A 21653-nucleotide genomic window follows, 5' to 3' on the forward strand; every position below is an offset into this window, starting at 1 on the left:
CTCTGCACACCAACAAGAGCAGGCATGCCTTTCTTTTTCTGTCTCTCTCTCTCTTTCTCCTTGTCTTTGTTAACCTCTCTCTTCCCCTCCCCACCTCCTATTTTCTTTTGCAGCTGGTTGGACCATCAAACACTTCACCTTTTTTTCTGTGATGTATGAGTTTGTATCTGCATGTCCTGAGCTGTGCAGTTCATAGGGGCTTATAATGTATGTGCAAGAAAGAAAGAAAGAAAACTAGGAAAAGAAGCTGGATGTGATGTTGGATTTGATCGGCGTCATCACTTCCTGTTACAGTAGAAACACATTACAGTGTGCTCTGCTTTACGCTGCCTTGCGTAACACTACAGTATATTTTCTAGTTAAGTGAGGAATTAGTGGAAAACGATCCGCAACAGAATGTGTTTTGCAAAGACAAACTAAAATAGATTTTTCCTCAGTAAGCCGTCTTTGTTGTCTTTTGCCTTTTCAGTCTTGCTTGTGGTGTCTTTTGGCTTCAAATATTTGGTATTTAATATTCTTTTTGGCATCCGTCTAGCAGCTGATTTAAAGTCTCTCTGTGACCGAACACATCTCTCCGTCTCTCAAATGAATTGCTTCCAGTTGTTTCCTTGCTCTTTACAGGACTTTTCCAGACAGCCTCATCCAAAGCTCACGTTTCTGGTATCGCTGGTATGTGTGGAACAAGTAGAAAAACACTGCCTGTTTCGAGACCCCTCGCTGCCCCGGCAACATCTCTCTGTCTCCCCCCCACCACCACCCTCACCCTTGGGCTCTCTTTGATGAGATGAATTAGTTCCAGTTGTTTCCTCGCCCATTTTTTTTTTTTTTCTTGCGGGTTTCCCACTCGGCTTTATCTAAAGCTCAGCGTTTAGCAGAAATCTGTGTTTGCCCTCTCTTTGCCAATCATGTCATGTGTTCCTTCTTACGGAATACCTTCCAATCATGACATCACAGCGGGTGATATCACGCCGGCCGGGTCACGCCACCGCAGGGCGCCGGGTGTACGTCTGCCTCTGGTGCAATCAGGGCCGGTGGAATGTCTGTGACTCAAGGAGGTGGCACAGCGATCGGGTTGGCTAATTGCTTTGTCCCTGACATTTGTGGAAAACAAGCGGACTGCCATTTCAAACAATGACCAGTCAACTCTGACCTTCGATGGGAGGCAAATTGCTCATGTACAAATCACAACATGGTGGCATGCCAACTATTACACCACTCTCAGAACAATCATTGCATTCAGAACAATAAACCCCCTGAAGAACCTCCTGCCTACAGTCACCCTCGGTTCGCCATTAATTACATCCCTAAGAAAACACATAACAGTAGTTTGCTGAAGTGCTACACACATGAATCAGTGTTATCAAGATGGGCGGATCTACACTGGTAGATAAAAGTTTTGGAACTAGAACAAAAACCCTTCCAAATAAAAAAAACTGTGCTATGGATTCATCCAAAAACACAACCAGCTGAGGTTAACTACGCTATGAAAAGTTCAAAAACACAGATGATCTCAACTTTTGAAGCAAACACGATCAAATTTAGCTGGCAGCATTTTAGACGTTCTAACTGCAAAACTGATAACAGAGGAAGCCTTCTGACTTCTTTTTTCTGTACAGCCATGTTTTGACAGTGTTTGGATGGAGTGCCAGGAAATTTTGCAAAGACATTCTTTGTCCCCAGAAGATGAGCCTGAGTGACATTACGGATCACTTGCACTTTTTCTCAGGTATTTTTGGCATTGCTATTTGCACCGCTGTGGACTCTTGGTCTTGTTTCCCACTGTTTTATCTGAGCTCCAAAACGTTCTTAGAAAATTATGAGCAACAAGAAAAGCACTCGGAGAACGCAGTCCTCCGCCAAGCAGCTCGTTTCCGCCCATATTGTGATTTCCAGCCAATGTTGAAGTCCTGCATTCATTTTATCGACACTATTAGCTTCATGGATAATCAAAATATACCTTTAGCATTTGAATTAACATTGACATGATTAATAACAAGCTGACGGACTGACGAACGGTCGTTTTGTCCTCTCAAATATTTTGTACACTTATTTCTGCAGTTCCCTACTGGCTTTTAAGCTGTTAGCTAATGGTATGCTAGGTTGGCATAACTACAGTGATGCTATTGCTAATATAAACAGGGAGTAGCTTACGCGACGTTAGCACAACTTTGCGTAACCAACATCCACGTACGTATCCAACGTAAATTAAAAGCACAACAAAGCACGCGTCAGTCGTCCTGACACATGACAAAGAGTTAAAGTGAAACAGGAGACATATTGAGTCATTGTTAATGTCACAACGTCGTTATGAACCAATCTGTCAGTAGCTCTGCTCAGCCCACTCCTGTGATGCTGCCTGGCTACAGCTTCCTCCAGTAGTACTGAGATGACAGCGGTGAGGACTGAAGGACTGAATGTAGTCAGAGTTCCATCTAGTGGACAAACGGCACAACGACAGCATTCTGCACGACTGTGACACTAAACAGCATTTACTGTTTTATGAGAAAATAACCAGATGGTAGGCAACAACATCACCAAAATGTAATGATTTGTTCATTGTGTTATTATCAACATTTCTTGAAAATCTCATGAAAATCCATTAATAACTATTTGAGTTATCTTGCAAACAAACAAACAAACGCTGGCTAAAACATAACCTCCTTGGCAGAGGTAATAATCAATGTGCATATATATATGTAAAGTGGCATTTTTTCTTTATAAAACCCATAGTTTGTGCTTTAAAAAAAAATCTGAACAGTTATTGTTTACATTATTTACATGTTTGATCCACCAGCAGATGTTGCATCAAGCTGGACAGAGAAAGTGTAGGCCAATAGAAATAAAAGAAAGGCATTTATATCATCGCACATTAGCTGACTCACGCTGTAGCCAAACTCAGAATGCATCCCAGCTGGGCCAGCGCAGATAATCCTCTTGGAAAGTTACACAATCAATGAGACAAGGTAAAATCCACTGACAACAACAGTCATCTTGGGATTATTGGCTGTGGTTGGTATGGGAATCTCCTAAGTATGGTTTCTGCCAAATAAAACAATGTGCCACACTGACCAGAGGCTTCCTGTTTGGGTGGCTGTTGTTGTCATGACAACAGTGACGCCAGCCACAGTGATTCAGTGCAGAGCTGCTCACGTCATTTGTGCCACTACGAGCCATGTGGGTCAGAGAACACCCAAATGTGTAGTTAAAAATCTTTTTTTGTCGTCGTTGTTTTTGTTAAGTGTTAAGCACATTTTTTTGAAACACAAACACAGAAACAAGCAGAAAAGTCAAAGAATCTGCCTGAAGGCTAAAAGGTCAGAACTCCAAAGAGGATACTCTGCACTTTCAAAGACTGTAAAGTACACTCTGCTGAGCAGCAGCGCACACAAACACACTTAAACGACACCGTTTGTGTACACAAGGAGGGAATGATGACGTACACATGTGTGGGTGAGATGTGTGCGTCTGCGCCTGAGGGGAGAATGAGCACAAAAAATAAAAATCCTAGAATACATAACAAACGTTCAAGGTGGATTAATTTTTTTTTTTTTGAAACATCTTTATTTAAACTTTTAAACTTCAGACAAAAGCAACAAATTATAGGAGGCAGGACAAAGGGAAAGAAAGAAAGAAAGAAAGAAAGAAAGAAAGAAAGAAAGAAAGAAAGAAAGAAAGAAAGAAAGAAAGAGTGATGGATGGACAGAAAGAAAACCATGCCAATACAAAGACCATCAGAATTTGCATCACATCTCAGCGTACTCCGGTCTCCTCTGCACAGAGGAAGTACGTCAAAAATAGTCTTTTCTCTACCTCTCCAAGTAAAGACGTAATTTCAAAGTAAAAGTCTTGCATGGCTTCTCTCCTCGCCTGACGAACTCAGGACACTTTGCATAGAGCCAAAAAAGTTATCAGCCAGAGACGTCCCATCGACTTCAACAGTCCTTTTTTTTTAAATACTGTCTGGGTGAAAAGGTTTCCTTGAACGTGAGTGCGTGAGTGTGTGTGTGTGACCACAGCAGTGAAACATCAGCCTCAAAGGGTTTCTGGATGATCTTACATCATTTTGTGATTGTCAGGTCGGGCAGAGAAAGACGGATTTCACCCACCGTGCATCTAACACACAAACATACACACATCTAACATAATTTACCCCCCTTTTTCCCGAGCCACACAGTGGCACAGCAATACAAACCATCAAAATACATCAAAAAAATCAGAGTCGCTTCTATCTAGAATGGCTTATTATCACTGTTATATTATCATAATGTAGTTTTAATACACAGGCGAATGGAGCGCAAGTTCCTTAATGCCTCGCAGCGTCCATGAGCTCTCTTTCTCCCTTTCAGTTATTATGGTGTGTGTGTGTCTGTGTACAGTAAGTGCGAAGTTGAGGAGGTATGTGCCAGTGAATGTGAAGCCATTGAGGACAAGAGCTGTCCCATTCCTTATTAAAGAAATATACAAGCGCTCACACACACACACACACACACACACTGATCCGGGAACACAATCCCCATGGCAACAACATATAAACAGCCCGAAAGCGAGAGCTGCACAACACAGGCTGCTAAAACACACTCCTCTATCAGTGATTTATAAGCAAACACACGCTCCTAGCTATTACAGTAAAGGCAGTGTACACACATGCACCTGCCTCTGTGAGTGCAGTACAGTAAATAATGGAGCTGAAGGGTTCACCCAGTTTAAAACGAAACTCATCGTGGTATCCAGCCATGCAAAATGTTTGGCTTTTACTTTATTTACACATTTTAAAGATATCTGCCGGAAACATTTCTGCCTTTATCTCAATACAGAGGAGAATGGACATTTATTTGTGGCAAAAAAATAAAAATAAAAATCAGCACGTGCCAAAAACAGTGTCTTGTTAAGTCTGGAGGAACCTCTGTGTTCCTCAAAAGAAAGTGTCTCTAATAAAAAATAGTTCACAGTGTGTTCTGTGGTTTGTTTTGGGGAAACATGGTTTTAGAGAAGTTCAAATATTCTAAGAGCCACAAACAAAATTCCATTCACTTCCATTGTGGTGGAGTCCAGGCTGAAATATCACACTTACAGTATAGAAAATACCAAATTATTTGCAGGCAGGATACCATTAGAGTTTTTTTTTTTTTTCTCCGTATGTTTATGTGAACCATTAAGAGGCATCCTTGTGCTTTATGCGTGTGCTACAGGTAGGATGGACATCATACAACTTCATAAACACATGATATATGATAATGAAATGTAAGCAGATAAGCAAAAAAAAATCCACTTTTTTGGCATAAATGACTACAAAGGATCAAGCAGGCACTGTACACATTCAACAAGGATGTGAGAAAACATTAAGATGCTTCATCTACAGAGAGACAAGGGTGAAACATACCGGATGAAATGGACACAAATAACATTTACTTGCTGAACATCTTTACCGTTATCCTATTCCTGTGTAACGCACTGTGTCTGTGTACCTGCCTCTGACGTTTGCTGACCTCACTGAAGCGCTCCTATTCTACACTTAAATTTGCAATAAAATACAACAAAATACAAAGTTGTGGAAAGAAAACACACACAGTGGGATATTGCATGAGGACGGCAGGAGCGACTCACAGATCTTAGGCACATCTATTGCATTATTACAAATGTCACAGGTGGAAATGTTTTGGGCAACTCTACCAGAGAGTTTGATATGACTGGCAGTCTAAATCAGTTTATGTGCATATGTCATACCTTTCACTGTTACCTGATTGAGAATTTAAAAACCTTGAAATGGAGGGCTTGAACATTACAGTCCGTGTAGTTAGAGACGAGCCTGGAGGCTGCAGCTCTGATAATACTGCACTAATAATAGAGCAGCTCAGGCAAGTGCAGTCAACTAGACTCCCTTATGGAAATGTTTTAGCCGGCGACCGTGCACCGCACACGCCACCGACGGCATGCAGTAGCACGGACCGGCCACAGAGAGGAGGTGCTGTTACAACCACTGTTACGTGACCGCTCCCCGAAGGGACTCGAGGTTTTAACAACTTCCTTTACGAGAAACACAGTGACAAGCTGCACAGAGGGCAGCAGGTTCCTGAAGGCAGTGTCTGTCGGTGTGTCGTATGTATTAGAGCAGCTGATCTTCAATGGCAGTGCCTATCGCTGTCATTATCTCTTTGTATCTGCCTGTTCCTCCAACCAGAAGTCCATGTGTGTCACTGACAGCGTACCTGTCAGTCTACCTTCAGCACAGCAACATTTAAAAAAAAACAAAAAAAAAACGATTGTCTTCTGGCAGTAGTCAGTAGAGAATTCACAATAATAACTACATTATTTTACAGTAAAGTATTTTTCTCGATTCCTTTTAGAGCTTATCAAACATGTCTAACCCCTCCTCCCGCCAATCGCTGACTGAGTTCTCTCACACGGAGTGAAGCGCTGGAGGAGGCAGGGATTTGTTTTCTGTGTGAATACAGATGCACTGCTGCACCAAACACACAACAGTCACGCTTTACGGTCACACACACAGACACACACACACACAAAAAAACACTCTGTTCTGAAGGGGAGTCCAGAATCGTCGTAAGACAGATGTCACAGATGTGGGAATCCTCTTCTCTCTCCGTCTTTACATCCATGCATTCTTGGATGCATGCGTCCCAAAGGATCCTCTGTCACTTGTGTCTGTTTTCCAGAGAGAGCAGCTCAGGAATTCCAGGGAAACAGTTTTACGCTGACAGGTCTGATATGACCAGTTTTTCCATTTTATTCCCGATCTCTCCGGGGACTTGAAGCTCCTCGGATTCATAGTCATCATCGAAGGACCTGGGAAGGCAACACACTGGTTAATATACACGCTACTCTCCTCACTACCCCGGTTAATTAGAATGAGCGCATCGTACCCCTCGTGTAGCTGTTCATTTGCAGTCTCCTCCGCCACCAGTATCTCATATTCCTCTGAGGCGTATTTATCCCAGTCAGATGGCTCTGGACCTTCACTATCAATATCCTGGAACATCACATGCACAACAAATATCAGTATTTTACAACAAAATGCACAAAATAAACTTCATACTTCTTTTTTACAAAATAAAATGAAGTAGAAAAAGAAGAGTAGCTTGAACGCTATACAAACACATAGCACCTAGAACTGTCAAAACTAAGGAGCAAATTTAAAGAGATTAAATTTAAAAAATGAAATGATTAAACAACAGCAATTGCTTTAAAAAAAACTTGGCATGTTTTAATACAGTGCTAAAGAGCAGTGTGAACTCTACAGACAGTAAACAGAAGGCAAGTGTTACTACAGCATATCCCGATTATCTTCCACATCTCAAAAGTCAACAAGAAAAGTATGTTTACTCAATCAATATCACTGTTAAATTTTCCGTGATTTGCTTTTTTCTCGTCGCTATTGCAAGAAAGGATCATCACCCCTCATCTCAAACTGCCAGCTACATTAATATAGCTGAATGTTACATATGAGAGCCGCTACAAGAGTTGCAGATTACCTTTTGCACAGCAAACGGGTCTCTCTGTTCGTGGTCCAGGTATTTCTCCAGGTTGAAGAAAGTGTCAAAGAATATGTGGGCCATCCGGCAGCGCTTCAGATCACCCAGGGTTATCTTACCTGGAAAAAAAAACAACAACACACATGCATGTGTAAAAAGCAAAATGGTAGTGTGTGACTGTCCAGTGAATATATTACCGATACCGTGATTTAAAATGACGGATAAACTAACCCGAGCTCTCAGGTTTGACCAGGTCGAGCATCTGGCAGAGCAGATCCTGGAAGGGCAGAGGCTCGATGCCCATCCTCTCCATCCTCTCGCACTGCTCCTCATAGAAATACTCCAACTCAAACATGGACAGGACGCCGTCACCGTCCACGTCCATGCAGCGGAACCAGTACTCTATACTGGAAAGGGAGAGGACAAATGTGGAGTTAGACAAAACACAAAAACAGTTAAAACTAAAACAGAAGCACGGCTGGGAAACGGCGAGCGTTGTCGTCCAGCAGCGACGAATCACACACATCAGAGCAACCGTTTATTACCTGGTGGGATTTTTCTTGTCTTCCTCAGATATGAGGAACCAGACGAACTCAGCGTAGCTCATCCTGCCTTCCCTCTGCACAGCGTTACCCCTGGAAACCAGAGAGACAGAGCCGTTCACACTCGCTGCTGCTATTATGGTGAAGCAATCAGCTCCTCTGTGTTTGTTTATGTGTGCGTTTCCACTTACCGAGTGACGGCCCCCGAAAACAATCTCTCAATGATTCTGTTTGAGGATGCTGTCAGAGGAGAGAATGAGAAAAGTAAGCAAATGTAATTTGGTTCAAATTCGCAGAAACAAATAGATACTGTTGGAAACCATTGTGCAAACAGTACAGTCACTTGCTCAAGTGCTGATCCAGGAAATCCAATTTTGGCTAAGCGGTCGTATAATGCAGTTAAAGCGTTGAGGTGAGGACAAACTGTTGTTACCGTAATACCTGGTTTCTTTCTCCACATGCATTAAATGCTTTGTAGATTTAACCCTGTGGAGCCGGTCCAGGTGTGTTTCAGTCAGGGAAAGTAAACCCTTCTTACCGTGGTCGTTGTATCTCGCCAGGTCTTTGGGATCAATGTACAAGTCGTGGTCGGTGTCCAGTTCCCAGAACTTGCAGTAGATGACGTAGAAGTGTTCGTAGGAGAAGTAGTCGGTGATCTGGTTGATGTCGTCCTCTTCCTCCAGTAGCGCCAAAGTTTGCAGGAAGTTGCTCCTGCGCAGCTCCATCATGGTGACGCGACCCGTCCACGAACGGTTCACCACGTAGAATATCCGCTGGATCACCTGTGAGGAGCAAAATGATATCAATTAGCTTGAACGGATTAATTTTACAATATGGAGAGAAGACGAGTCTGATTAAAATCATTAATAAGATATTTTAAAAAACAGAACAAACACAATTACACAGAAATGAGATCGATTAAACGATTATTACTAAATATATAAATTATGAGAATAATCAGATTGTTTTGGACAATTGATCCAAAAAACTGAGGATTTTTACGTTTTTTTTTTGGTCTTGTGATGTGATAGCAAACTGTCTTTGTTTGGTTTCTTGTCCTAAACAAGCAATCTCAAGCACAGAGCTGAGTAGATAGTGATGGCTATTGTGCACAATTTTTGACATTTAACAGGTTAAACAGTTGAACAAATAATCAAAGTAAAAATCAGATACAATCCCTAGTTTGTTTGTTTGTTGTTTTTTTTTTGTAAGAAGCCATACTAGTGCACCACAGAATTACTTTCTGCATTGATCTGTACACTTTTGTCAACTGTATTTTTATTATTTATTCAAAGGACCATTTATTGTGCAACTGTAAAAACAGAAATAAACACTAAAAACACAAGCACATGAACACATCACATAAACACAAAACAGACATCAGCTTTTAAAGACCATATTTGTCGAAACTTGTTACAAATGTGCTAAATTATGAGGAAAATATTCAGTCTTATGTTTGGGTTTTTGTTCTTGAAGGTGTAAATATGCTCATATTTCCAGAGTTGAGTTGAGAAGACGTGGAAAAAAAAGATTCCCATCTTTCATTTTTGCTGCTTTTGCTAATGTCAAACGTTAACCAGATGGCAACGTCTCAAATTGAAGCTGTCAGACTGAGACGCCTGTCTGAAAATAGCATGAAACTTGCATGAGATCTGTACAAGCCCTGTCATCCAGATTTATTAAACATATTCCTCATCTTGCCAAAAGGGAGAGCGACCACGAGTGCATCTACAGCTGATATTTCTGTCCTCATTCATAATCTTAGCGAGACAGGTCTTTAGCATACAATGGAAACAAGGGGGATGCAGTCACTCTGTCCTGAAACACAATACTTGGGCTCGGTCAAGAGCGGATTAACAACCATTTCCTGGTACACGGACCTCCCGTGGTTACTAGTGTCTCATACAGTAGCGGGTCAGCTGGCCTAAACTGAATGGGAAGTGTCTTAAAATGGACATGCGGAGGGTCTGGACCGGCTGGAGGGAGGGCATCAGCGCTTTCCGTGATGTCACCTCACGCTGACGCACCAGAGCACCGACTCCTCTGCATCTCTGCACTTCTACGAAGCAAACGCTCAGCTCCTGTAGCACGTGTTGCAGCTGTCCCGGCCCGTATTCATAGACACACATGCTGCGCTGCTAATGTTACCCAGCTGATGCGAACTGAAAACGTTCTGCTGACAACATAGGAGGAGGTTATTAATATTAAACACTAATGTGATTGAAGCGGTTCTGATGATGTATTGCTTTGCAAGGAGAAGGAGCGCTCAGATAAGTTCATATTACAGTCATATTACAATGAAAAAGTTTGCCGTTTTGAGTAAAAGTTGACTCAAATTTATCAAAACGGAAGTGCACATGTATAATCAGTAAAAAATGTTTAAGTACTATAAATAAAATGACTTATGTCGGCCTCCTTTAGAGTGTGATCTCATTAGTGAAACATCATAACATTACATGTGGAATTTCATTGCTGTGACAAGTCAATGTGGATCACATTTTATACGTGCCGGACAGTTCAATCTTAATAAAACATAATATTTTACAACTACATCAAATCCCTCCTTTAAAAAAAACTGTGATTTGTAAAGCAACAAGTGACTGCAGTTGTCAAAGCAGATATGTATGTGACATAAAAGACAAAAGAATAAAAGATGGAAAAAAAACTGCACAGTACAATACTTGAGTCAGTCTGTTCAGTTGCTTTCTAACACTGGAGAAACTGATCAAAGAGTTATATTAATATTTATGTATAATGACAATGACTGTTCACTATAAAAGCTGTTACACATGTTCTTCTTTTATAACTTGGAAAAGCTGTTATTGTCCATACTGTGTACAGTATTAAACCACGCAACAAAGTGTTCTGAGCAAATTTCTAAGCTATGCTGTGTCACAGGTGTAAAAACCCTGTTTAAAACCCTTTTGTAATCCTAAGTTTGATTAGATTTTGGAACAAACTTGGCAGGTTATATGTTCCACATCAATGTTTGTCCATTTGGTCAAACTGCATCCTTATCCTCACCTACAGACATGAAATCTAAAGTAGATAAAGGCGGCTGAGATGAGTGTTTGTGGACTCAGACTTCTATACAGGGTGACGTTAGAGCTCAGAGTAGAACCCCTGCTTCCTCGAGTTGAAACGAGCCAGCTAAGTCTCCCTCCATGTGCTTGGAGCATCTGACAGGGATGCCACCTGGATGCCACCTTAGGGGGGTATTCTGGGCACGTCTGACTGGGAGGAGGCCACGGGGCAGACCCAGACTGCACTGGAGGGATTATGTATCCCTCCTGGCTCGGGAACACCTTTGGGATCCCACAGGAGGAGCTCTAGGTAGTGGCAGGGGATCAGAACACCTTTATTGCTCTGCTCAGACTGCTGCCCATGTGACCTGATTCCAGATAAGCAGCGGTGTTGTGACACAGCACATTGTCGTCACACTTTCTGGAAAAAATGCTGCTGCTGTCGAGCGTACCTGTGACCTTCAATACTTTTGAGTGTGAGTACAAGTTTATTAAAAATATCGTGTGACTCAAAGAGAAGAAGAAATGGTTTACCCATGTATACTACAAAGCAGACTTTCCAAAGCTCCGTACTAGAAGAATGTTAGTCACCTCGCTCTTGGTTGCAAAACTTAATATCAGGTCTGACTCTTGGGAAACTTCTGAGAAACACACTTGTTCATATTATTAGGAAGGAAGCTCCTACATTTTTCAAGATCTGGGAGATGTTTTTGGTATTTGGCAAAGATGGTGACCCTGATGATGCAGTGGATGAGTGAAGTTGTTTTAGAAGTATGTAAGTGAACTATTGTGAGAGATCAGTGTTGTTGTCTACTATAAGCCTTGGAGTGGGTTCTTTCCCCTTGTTTACTCAATACATTTTTCTTGTCTTCATTATATTCTTCTTGAAATCAACTTATTTCTACATTTGCAAGTGTTTTATTCATTGTTTAGTATTATTTTCCAGACTGCCTTTTGTTCACTCTGGGGAGAAGTTCAATGTAGAACAGTTATGTATTCACAGTGTGTTGTGCAAAATGTATTAAAAGCATAAAACCAATAAATATATGTTTGAAAAAATATAGCGTGACACAGTCTTTTGATTATTCTAGGTTGCTGCAGGCGTTTTGTGCTTTAGTTTTATAATACTGTACAAATATAAAGCTGTGATTGCATAACAGCCAATCCACGAAACAATTTGAGACTAAATGGTAGTCGTCTTATTTTTACACTCTAAATAGCTGATATTTTTCATGCCGTTTACCGTTGTTATGTAGCGTGAATGGAATTCAGGTGCATCCTTCAGAAATGTGAGCCCAGGATGCGTATCCACAATGTCCTGATCAGACCAAAAAAAAAAAAAAAACAGGAAGAACAAGAATAAAAATATGAAGCTTGTTTGAGAAATGACAGCACAGATTGATCAGTGATGGATGAAGGTGTTTACCTGCAGTAGAGGAATGAAGTCTTCCTGTTCCAGGTAGTTACAGCCCGGTTTAGCGAGCAAGGAAATGAACCTTGATGCATCATCGTGGCAACTGTGCAACAACCTGCAGGAGAGGAGATCTGACATCAGAGCCTGATTTGCAGCGGCGATGTTGTGGTTTTAAGAGTGGTTTTAAAGTTAAAGTTTGTCTTACTTCCTCCAGGTTGCAACGAATGAGTGAACAGACACGAAGCCCGTCCTCTCACCACCCGCTGCGTAGAACATGGGGGCCTTCCAGTAAAGTGGACACCCGCATGCCTGGACAGAAACACAAGTAACACCGCCGTTATGTCACACTGACAAACATGTGGTTGCTTCCTAGAATCAATGACCACACATGTTGAAAAAGGAGCAGAAACGTTGCACCACCCAGGCCGCCATATATGCAAGGATTCTCGGAAAAGAAAATGCTTCTGGAAAATGTTTATGGTGTAGAGAAGCTTGGCGGTGTCGAGATAAAACACATTGATATTAGAGTTGGTGCTGGTCTTTTCCACTTTTAAGCTTTGTTACGTGTGCCTCATGAACATCAGAATGTGTGTTTTTAAAACCGCTGACCTTGGCGATCTTGCCCATTTCGTAAATGTCAGCCTTCTCCTCCTCGAACTCGATGAAAGCCGTCTCGATGGCAGCGATGGCCGCATCGTGGTTGGGAGCCGGGCCCAGGGCAGGGAGCCCACGGGGGTAGTAGAACCTGGGAATGTTGATGGCAGGGGGAGGAGGGGTGACTATCACCGGAGCTGGAGGAGGGCTGGGCGAGCGCGGTGTGGGGATCGGCGTGGCTGTGGCCGCAGCAGGGGCTGGCGGAGGTGTTCCTGGTTTCTTTTCTGGTTTAGACTGCACCTGAAAACAGAGAGGTGAGATCATGAGTGAGGATGGACACGCAGGGTTGGGGTTAATTACCTGTTTGCGGTGGTAACTTTCCGTTTCTTTTAAACCATAACTAGTTACACAGCCAACACGCTAATGACTCAAACACCACCGTCTAGTCTTGGTCTTCTTGATGATGCATACTTTCTTTGTGCTATTTTGACATCCAGGTGCAAAATTCACCTTATTTTCCTGGCTTCAAATGAACTTTTACGGCACGCAAATAAAAATGTAATCACTTTCAGAGGTAACTTTCCCAGACAAGACGCAACTTCACTCTTCTAGGGAAAAAAAAACCCACGTAAGGGATGTGGTGGAAACTCCAGTGAGTCATAAACATGCATACAAGCAACAAGAGACTTGTTTTGCGATCTGTTAGTCACTACATCAGACAGACAGGTACGAAGCAGTCACAACTGTTGCCAAAAAAAGTTCCAGGTGGCACGAGGCGGCAGCAGTCAAGACTATGTAGGGCTTAACTTAATTGTTCATAATCTCAGGCATCTTAACTGGCTATTGAAGCAAAATAAACGACACACAGGAGGATAGTAGCGTAATACTGTGATTATGATGGCTTCATCAAGTCTTTTTAGTGTTAGAATGCACTGTTATGTGCACATATGCATGCACAATGATAGAGAATTTCAATTACAAGCAAGCAACATTTGATTTCTAAATGGGAAAACTGGCATTCTGGGTTGTATGTAGTCCCAAGACACGCTGTTTAAAAACCGTAGCCCTAAAATTACACCTTCCATCTCTATTTGTGATGCAACTCAAGACTCACTTCAGGTCGCACAGGCAAAAAAAAAAAAAAAAAAGCATTTCATACATACACTCATGAAATGCTCAGAAAATAATGATTTTATTACCAACATACTTACATGGTGTAATTCACAAGACATCAGTTTATACTACTATGAATAACAAGTTAAAATGGCATGACTAATCCGACAGAGCACCCATTTGCTTTAACCCAGGGGTGACATCAAAGGTTACACATTTCACATGAAGTGAAGAAAGCAGCAGAAACCAGAAATGACTCAACACTGCTGTTTAAACCAAAACCTAGTGTGTTCCAGGAGGAGCTCCCTGGTGTCTTCTCTTGGGCCTCCATACTGTGCGTATTGAGCAGGACAGCTGTAGCAGTCCTCCCCTTCTCAGCGTTCATTCTGTCACTCTATTCCTGCACCTCCTGCCCCTATTAATACCTCGCTGGTATCTGCCTCAGAATAGCTCGTCGTCCCTGGCATGTCACTCTGCGAGTATGAGAGCAACAAGACGCATCTACTGTATGTGTGTGTACACAATATAATAACATCTGTATGCGCGTAGAAAACGTGTGCATACGAAAACAGAAGTGAATAAAGAGGTGTACATTTAGAGATGATTAAGGTTTGAGTGTGTTTTCATGCTCTTTTCTTGCACCCCGTCCATCCTGCCTGTTGAACTGACTGACCTGCTGCTGCTGGAAGGACTTGAGTCTCTTCTTGAAGCGTGAGGGGAGGACAAAGTCACACCCCCTGGCCAGAAAGGCCAGCTCCCCCCTCAGGTCAGGGTCCCGCCGTAACGACGTCTCCTTGATCATCATGGTGGGGGCCGAGACTCGCAACCCCCCACCAGACACGGACACCGGTGAGACTACTGACACGGCGACTACAGACGGACCGGCTTGTCCAACAACCAAACAACCAGTGATGGGGAAAAAGGTTGGGCTGTAATAAAGACTTAACAGCTCAAATATCCTGTAACCAAAAAAAATGGCAAAAAACACCTCAGGAAGGAATATCCAGCATGTGTGCGACTACATGCAAAATGTCCTTCGGAAATCACTCACAAAATCTATCTCCTCCAAACTCCACTTGTACACACAGACTCCCAAAGCTGTGTCCTGTACAGCAATAATCCAGCAGGGTATCTGTGTTCCTTCGGCGTCCTGTGCTACATTGCAAGACGGGAGGCAGAACCATGGTACCAGACAACTTTATGGCCAATTGCAATCCCAAACCGCAGCTTCTCTCCGGGGGACGAAACCCTCCGGTGTCCCCCTGTCAGCTCTGGATGTATGTGTTTGGTGTAGCCTCACTGGTGCCTGCTGCTCCAAGCTGGGCTCTGACAAACTGCACTAAGAAACATGAGCCATTCCGGGGTCCGGCAATACACACACACACAAATACACGCACACACACGCACAGCAAACCGGCTGTCCTGAGCTTCAGGGTGGTGGGTGGGCAGGGGGGGCAACCATGGTGCATATCAGTGTGTAGTGTTTTGCAGGACGTGAGCCCTGCTCAGTTTCTGCCTTTGACTAAAGTTAGCCAGTAAGGAGTAACAACTCAAAGTGACTGATTGAAGTCATTTTATTTCAGTTAGAAGCCTCAGATGGTGTTTTGGTACGAGTGGGTCGGACCAGTAAACTGAAATGTTTTCTTAGAGGTAATCTGGGATGGAGTGATGAATCAGTGGGCAAAGCACCTGTTGGTAAATGTGTTGACATCAAGTATTTCCACTGAACTAGCACTGAGACTTAAAGCAGCTTTTAAACATTAAAGTGACTGTCACTCTTCATTAGACCAGAAACTAACAATCAGTCCTGATTAATCTGTTTATCATTCATTCAGTTATAATGCTATTAAAAAAACACAAATCCAATGCAAGGCTGCAATGAATCCCAATTACCTGTTCTCCAAGGTGATGTTTTAGCCCCACTAACCTTCTCAAACCCCCAAAGATTCACCTCAATATAAGAGAAAGCAATAAGAGCAGCAGCTCTTAACATCTGGGACGATGAAACTAGCGCATGCTTGTCATTTTTTGCTTGAAAGACAACTTACAGATTGATCAATTTTTAAAATAATAGCACATAATTTTTTCATTGTTGACTAACAAGTTCTGCTCTGCAATCTCATATCCAAACCTTTTGTGTTTACACTGACACAGAGACTGAGAAGAAAGAAAACTCTGATTTTTAAGAAGCTGGAGGCAAGAATTTATTTATCAAAATAGGCATCATGTCTTCTGCAGTATTTAGGTTTATGTTCTGATTCTTCTGATGAGTAAAATGCAGTTGTGGTTGTATTCTTGAAAGTAAAAATGTAATTATATCTGCACTCAATTTGCATATATGGCAGTAGTTAACTGCTAGTGAGAATAATCAGTTTGGATTTCCAGTGCGGCATCCATTTACCCAGAGTCTGCTCTTTCTCCCAGCTTCGCCAGGTCAGGCTAGAACCCATTCCGTGCCAAGCAACACCAAATCTGAAGGCTGACAGTGCACTGACAGACGGGGGATTCCTTGGGACAGACAAGCTTGATCTCTTTTAAAATTGCACTGCTAAGATATTACACTAAACGTCTGCCATTTAACAGTTTACACATAGCGTACTTTATATACGATGAAAAGGAAACCGTCAAATTTCTCCGACTCTGATCACGCAGTAAACACAGATTTGTTTTACTTGTGTTTCAGAGCAGCACAGATGGAGAATCTAGTGCCCTCTAGTGCTATATTGGGCTCAATGAGAAGTCGAAGGTAACTCATAAAACAGAAGGATGCGTCCAAGTAAAAATACATCACTGCTCTTGGATGCAAACTTTTCTGGAACTGAAGCAATCGAATAAAGTATGTTCCTCTCATGCTGTTTTTCATGTCATACCTAAATGTTTTCTTGTTGTTGTCAGTCTTCTTACGTAGTATTTTTAAGACGTGATCCATGTCTCAGTGCGTATTTCATCACTTTGCCTGAATCTGTGCCAAAGTGGTGTGTGGAAAAATAACTGAGGGATCTCTCACACTGGATGCAGAAAAGTTCCAAATGCGTACATGGGTGTGAGTGTCTTTCCAGAAAAATAAGTGAGTCACCTTGTGTTTTAGGGTAACTCCTCTCGCCTCCCTGTGCGCCCTACTGAATTCTTTGGAACAACTGGACTCTGTACTGAAGCCAAGGTCACATACCGATCCCACACACAGCCACGCGCACTCATGCACACATTGTCTTCTTTCTGGCCACCTCTCACCTCCGTGCTGCACAGGGGAAGATTGTGCAGACGCTATCTCGTGCCAATCGGCGAATGTGCACCAGATTCTCGCCGGCCGGTCGTGCCATGTTGAATCCCTCTCACCCCCTCCCGTTCCCTCCTCTCTCCTTTCATCTCCACTTCCCTCATCTGATCACTAAATGTTAGTCCCCACCACTTCCTCCGCACAACCTCGTCAACTGTAGCAATGCACTTGTGATATCGTAAATCTCTGTATAAAGAGATATGTGTGTGTGCATGTAGCTGTGAGTGTGTAAAGGGAGCCAGAACAGATGCCACTGGGCAGCTGTGTGCTCTTTTCCTGTCTGACTGACAGTCAGTGTAACTCTGCCCTCGCACAGTTTCTCTGCTCGATCCTAAAACCTTCCTCTCCCCTCTGTTCCCTCCTTCCACCTTTTGTAAATGTTTGCCATTTAGGTGGAACACTGCTACAAAATGAGTAAAACTTGCATATTGACCAGGCTGTGAGGACTGTGCGACTAGTGTGGGAGCCAACTAGATACTGAAATGTTCTGCTGCCGTATGTAGGAGAGCAGTCTGCTCAGGTGACATGAAAACAGCCACTGGGACAAACTGTTCCCACTTGGTGGGGATATATAAGGTCAGCAGCAATGCAAAAACCATAAAACTAGCTGGAATTTCAGTTAAATTCATTAGTTCCTCAACTCAAACTCCGCAACTGGATAACATATCACATATTTATATAGTGGGGGTTTCCCGATCAAGTTCGTATCCAATAACATTTTCCTAGAAAATACATACTTCAAGCATTCCAGGAGGTCAAGAACTTACAAGAGAACTCCAGTTGATTTCTACTGAAGCTCCTACCATGACCTGGATGACAGAGATTCTACACAGACACACTTCAAGTATACTAAAGTTATTAAAATCAGTTTGATGTATATGCTTGACAACTGAATAGCTCCGTAATGCATAATGAAAAAAATGCATTACTGCAACCAAGTTGTTGTTTGATGTAATGTATGTGGTCACAAACGTTGTAAAGCTCCAGCAGATCACAGTCTAAAATGTAATGTTTAGAGTTGCTCTAAAAGCTCCAGAAGATGGTAAAAACCTGTATTCTCTACATGCATGTCAGAACGTGTATTGCAGATCAACTGGAGTACCTGGTTGGACCACCAGGTGGAGCCTCATACAGCTTCTTTTTCCCACTTACCAGTTTTTATTTGGCTTTTATAAACTAGCCTCAGACTGTTTAACACTGTAACAAGCTGAGGAGGGGGTCTTTCAAATGATAAGCAGTTGTGTGTTGGCAAGCAGAGAGCATAACTTTAACTAGCAAAGGCCACAATGACAGAGACTTCTATGACGCTTCATGTCCTCCTGTTAGAGCTAGTGATTTTCAGCAATGGCTCCAACCACGACTTCCTATCAGATATCTGTGTTAGAGTGGATGTAAGCAAAGAATCTGGCTTAGGTTGGTGCTATCTGTGACATCGCGTTTATACATTTCAGATATTTTACTGTGGTAAAAGTCGAGTGTGCAGGACTTTTGCATATAAATAAATGACCATTACATTCTAGCCTTCACCAAAGAAGTTCACACAATGCTCGTTAAGTCTATCAGCGCCATAAAAATATCTCTGTATCTTGCAATATACAGGTGTTTCAAATCTGCTGTCACGGCACATTCCAATACTGATGCACCAGTAATGCCTTTCACATCAGCCTGCAGTGATTGGTTTGCCAGTGCTGAAGGGAGGAGCAACAATGGAGATGGAGCAGGCTGCAGACAGTAGGAGCGCTATGGAACAAAACAGGATGGTACTTGCACAGCACCAGGAAGACAGATTAACTAAGAAATGCTCTGTTAACTTTGTAATGTGCTAACATGTCAGTGGTGTGTTTACAGGTTGCACTTTGGTCACAAAGAGGGAAAAAAAAATCTGTTGTTACAAAAACAAGTGATGAAAAAAAACATGTCATAGCCAAATGTGTAGTTCCTTCACCTCCTCACTGTACAGACAGATCAAGCAGCAAGTTTTGGAAACAACCCATGTGTGAACAGGTCTTTAAACACATACGATAACACCAGATAAATCTAAGATGCTGTTGCTCTGTATGTGAATATCGCTGCAAATTGTTCGTAACAGAGAGAGAAAAGGTTCAAGACGGAGCAGGGAGAACGTGGAAGGGAGAGCAGGAGGCCTAATGGAGGTTTAATAGGGGAAAAGAGGCCGAGCGACAGGTGTGCGTGTGGAGTGTTATGTCTGTAAGAGCTTTCCTCCACCCACCACTCACATCTAATCCAACACCGCTGCTACAGAAACAGGTGAGTCAGCAGCCTTCACGGCATTGATCAAATAAATACACGATGGGAAGCACAAGGGGGTCAGCTGTCCGGCAACAACTGTTGCCTGTATCCGACTGTTAAAAGCCCCCGCCGCACACGCACGTGTCCGAGTGTGTGTGTGTGGGCGCGCACGTACGTCTTGATGGATTCACTTAACAGGAACTGCTTCTTCCAGGCTTTCAGAGCGGTGGAATAGTGTGAACATAACAACTTCCTAAACACATACACCTGCTCTATGAAACTGGCTGTCTGCTGCGTGTAAAATTATCTGTGTAAATATAGCCACCGATTTCACGTTTATTTCTGCTTCAGGCACCAGGCAGACTTTGCACACACACACACACACACAGATGTATGCAGAGATTACACATCCAAAACATTCAGAAAGATGCTTAATAATTAAACGCAGCAGATTTCGATGATAAACTGCTGCTTGACGGCGTTTTGTTGTGGTTTTCCAATGAAGTGATCCAAACTCATTAATATACTTTTACATTTGTAGTATTATTTAGAAATATACAGCTAAATGTTACAATTATTTATACATATTTTCATTATTTTTGAGTATATGTGTTCAATTTGTCAGATCAAGATTAATTATTACTGCATTGGCCAGTGTGTGATGTTATGCATGTCAGCCTTTTATTTTTATGTAATGTTATTTTTAATACTTGCAGTGAAACCAACTGCCCACTGGGACAAATAAAGTTAAAACTCGAACCTGATATCACATGAAACAGGCTGCCACCGCCCCTCCCCATCCATGCGCTTATACACACACACACACACACACACACACACTCACTTTAGACCAGCCCTGCCAAATGCCATCTCCATGGCGATAACCCTTTCCCTGGATTGAGTGGTGGGAGGAATGCTCCCAGGGCTACCGTGCCAACAGCGGGAAACACAGTTCACATCGCTGCTCTATTCTTTATTCCTACTTCCTCTCAAGAAGGACACGCACACCCACACACACACACCTACACACACCTACACACACACACACACACACATAGGCAAAGCTACCTTGGGAACCTCCTCTCCAAACTTGCAAGAATGAAGCGAGTTCAAGTGCTGCTTCCGTGATAGATGAAGTGAATCAGTGCCGGCCACGGTCTACCTCACATCCGAATCAGAGGAGGACAACACTGGAGCAGTTAAAACACAGCTGCTCCGACTGTCCGAGTGGAAGCAGAGACTGTCCCGTAGCACGAAATGCTAAACCACCGCAGCAGCTGACAATACAGCTTTTGTTGTCAGCACTGAAAATAATAAAATTTGAGAAAGCATCCGCTGTGAACTTTATTTTCCGTGCACGTACATTTATGAGATGTGGGGCTGTGTCCAAAATTGCCCAACATGCACTACACAGTGCATTAGAATTTCTGACACCGACTGTGCTGCATTGTTCTAAGCATGTTTTATTCTTTTGTCTTGGTAAATTGATACTGACTTCTCACATCATCCTCTGCAAAAAAAAAAAAAAAAAGCAAATGAGAAAATTTCCAAATGTGAAACTATTCCTTCAATATTGTTCTTCAGTTTGTTTTTCCTCTTGGTTTCTTTGTAATATAAGGCACACTTAAATTCAAAGATTTGTGACTTTTATTTTTTCTTTTTACAGTGCTTGTGATTTGTCTTTTTTTGATTATGTCATTTTATCCAATTATGTTTTTACACTTTCTCAGTTGCTTCCAATAAGGGCTTCAAATGTGAAATTCTTCCTTCAATAACTAAGGAAACATCTTGTTTTTTCAAAATGTAGCTACAATAAAGAGGGCTCATTAACCTTTGTTAATAACAGTAAAAAAAAAACCTGATCTGTACATCAGTTGGCCTATCAGAGATACATCAGTACCACGTCTGTGTTGTACGCGAGTGCATCTAAGCCAAAATGAGATAAATAATCAT

At 42.3% G+C, this 21653-nt stretch overlaps 1 protein-coding gene across 5 annotated transcripts in view; it reads right to left on the reverse strand.

The window, feature by feature from the left end:
- Positions 1 to 4578: 4578 nt before the first annotated feature.
- ppp2r3a (protein phosphatase 2, regulatory subunit B'', alpha) overlaps positions 4579 to 21653 on the reverse strand; it is a 67200-nt gene continuing 50125 nt past the window's right edge. For 4 of the 5 annotated variants that reach the window (XM_008280099.1, XM_008280101.1, XM_008280100.1 and 1 more), the window contains 11 exons: positions 13076 to 13360; positions 12672 to 12775; positions 12479 to 12581; positions 12296 to 12370; positions 8568 to 8811; positions 8221 to 8269; positions 8033 to 8122; positions 7719 to 7894; positions 7488 to 7606; positions 6879 to 6985; positions 4579 to 6801 (listed from right to left, as the gene is read on the reverse strand). In XM_008280099.1, the coding sequence (XP_008278321.1) occupies positions 6705 to 6801; positions 6879 to 6985; positions 7488 to 7606; positions 7719 to 7894; positions 8033 to 8122; positions 8221 to 8269; positions 8568 to 8811; positions 12296 to 12370; positions 12479 to 12581; positions 12672 to 12775; positions 13076 to 13360 (1449 nt within the window). In that variant the 3' untranslated portion in view covers positions 4579 to 6704. Of the gene's footprint in view, positions 6802 to 6878; positions 6986 to 7487; positions 7607 to 7718; positions 7895 to 8032; positions 8123 to 8220; positions 8270 to 8567; positions 8812 to 12295; positions 12371 to 12478; positions 12582 to 12671; positions 12776 to 13075; positions 13361 to 14846; positions 15452 to 21653 lie in introns of those variants that run through there. The other variant, XM_008280103.1, reaches the window with a different exon arrangement.

The sequence above is a fragment of the Stegastes partitus genome, unplaced genomic scaffold (assembly GCF_000690725.1).
Source record: "Stegastes partitus isolate 25-593 unplaced genomic scaffold, Stegastes_partitus-1.0.2 Scaffold181, whole genome shotgun sequence".
Lineage (NCBI taxonomy): Eukaryota > Metazoa > Chordata > Actinopteri > Pomacentridae > Stegastes > Stegastes partitus.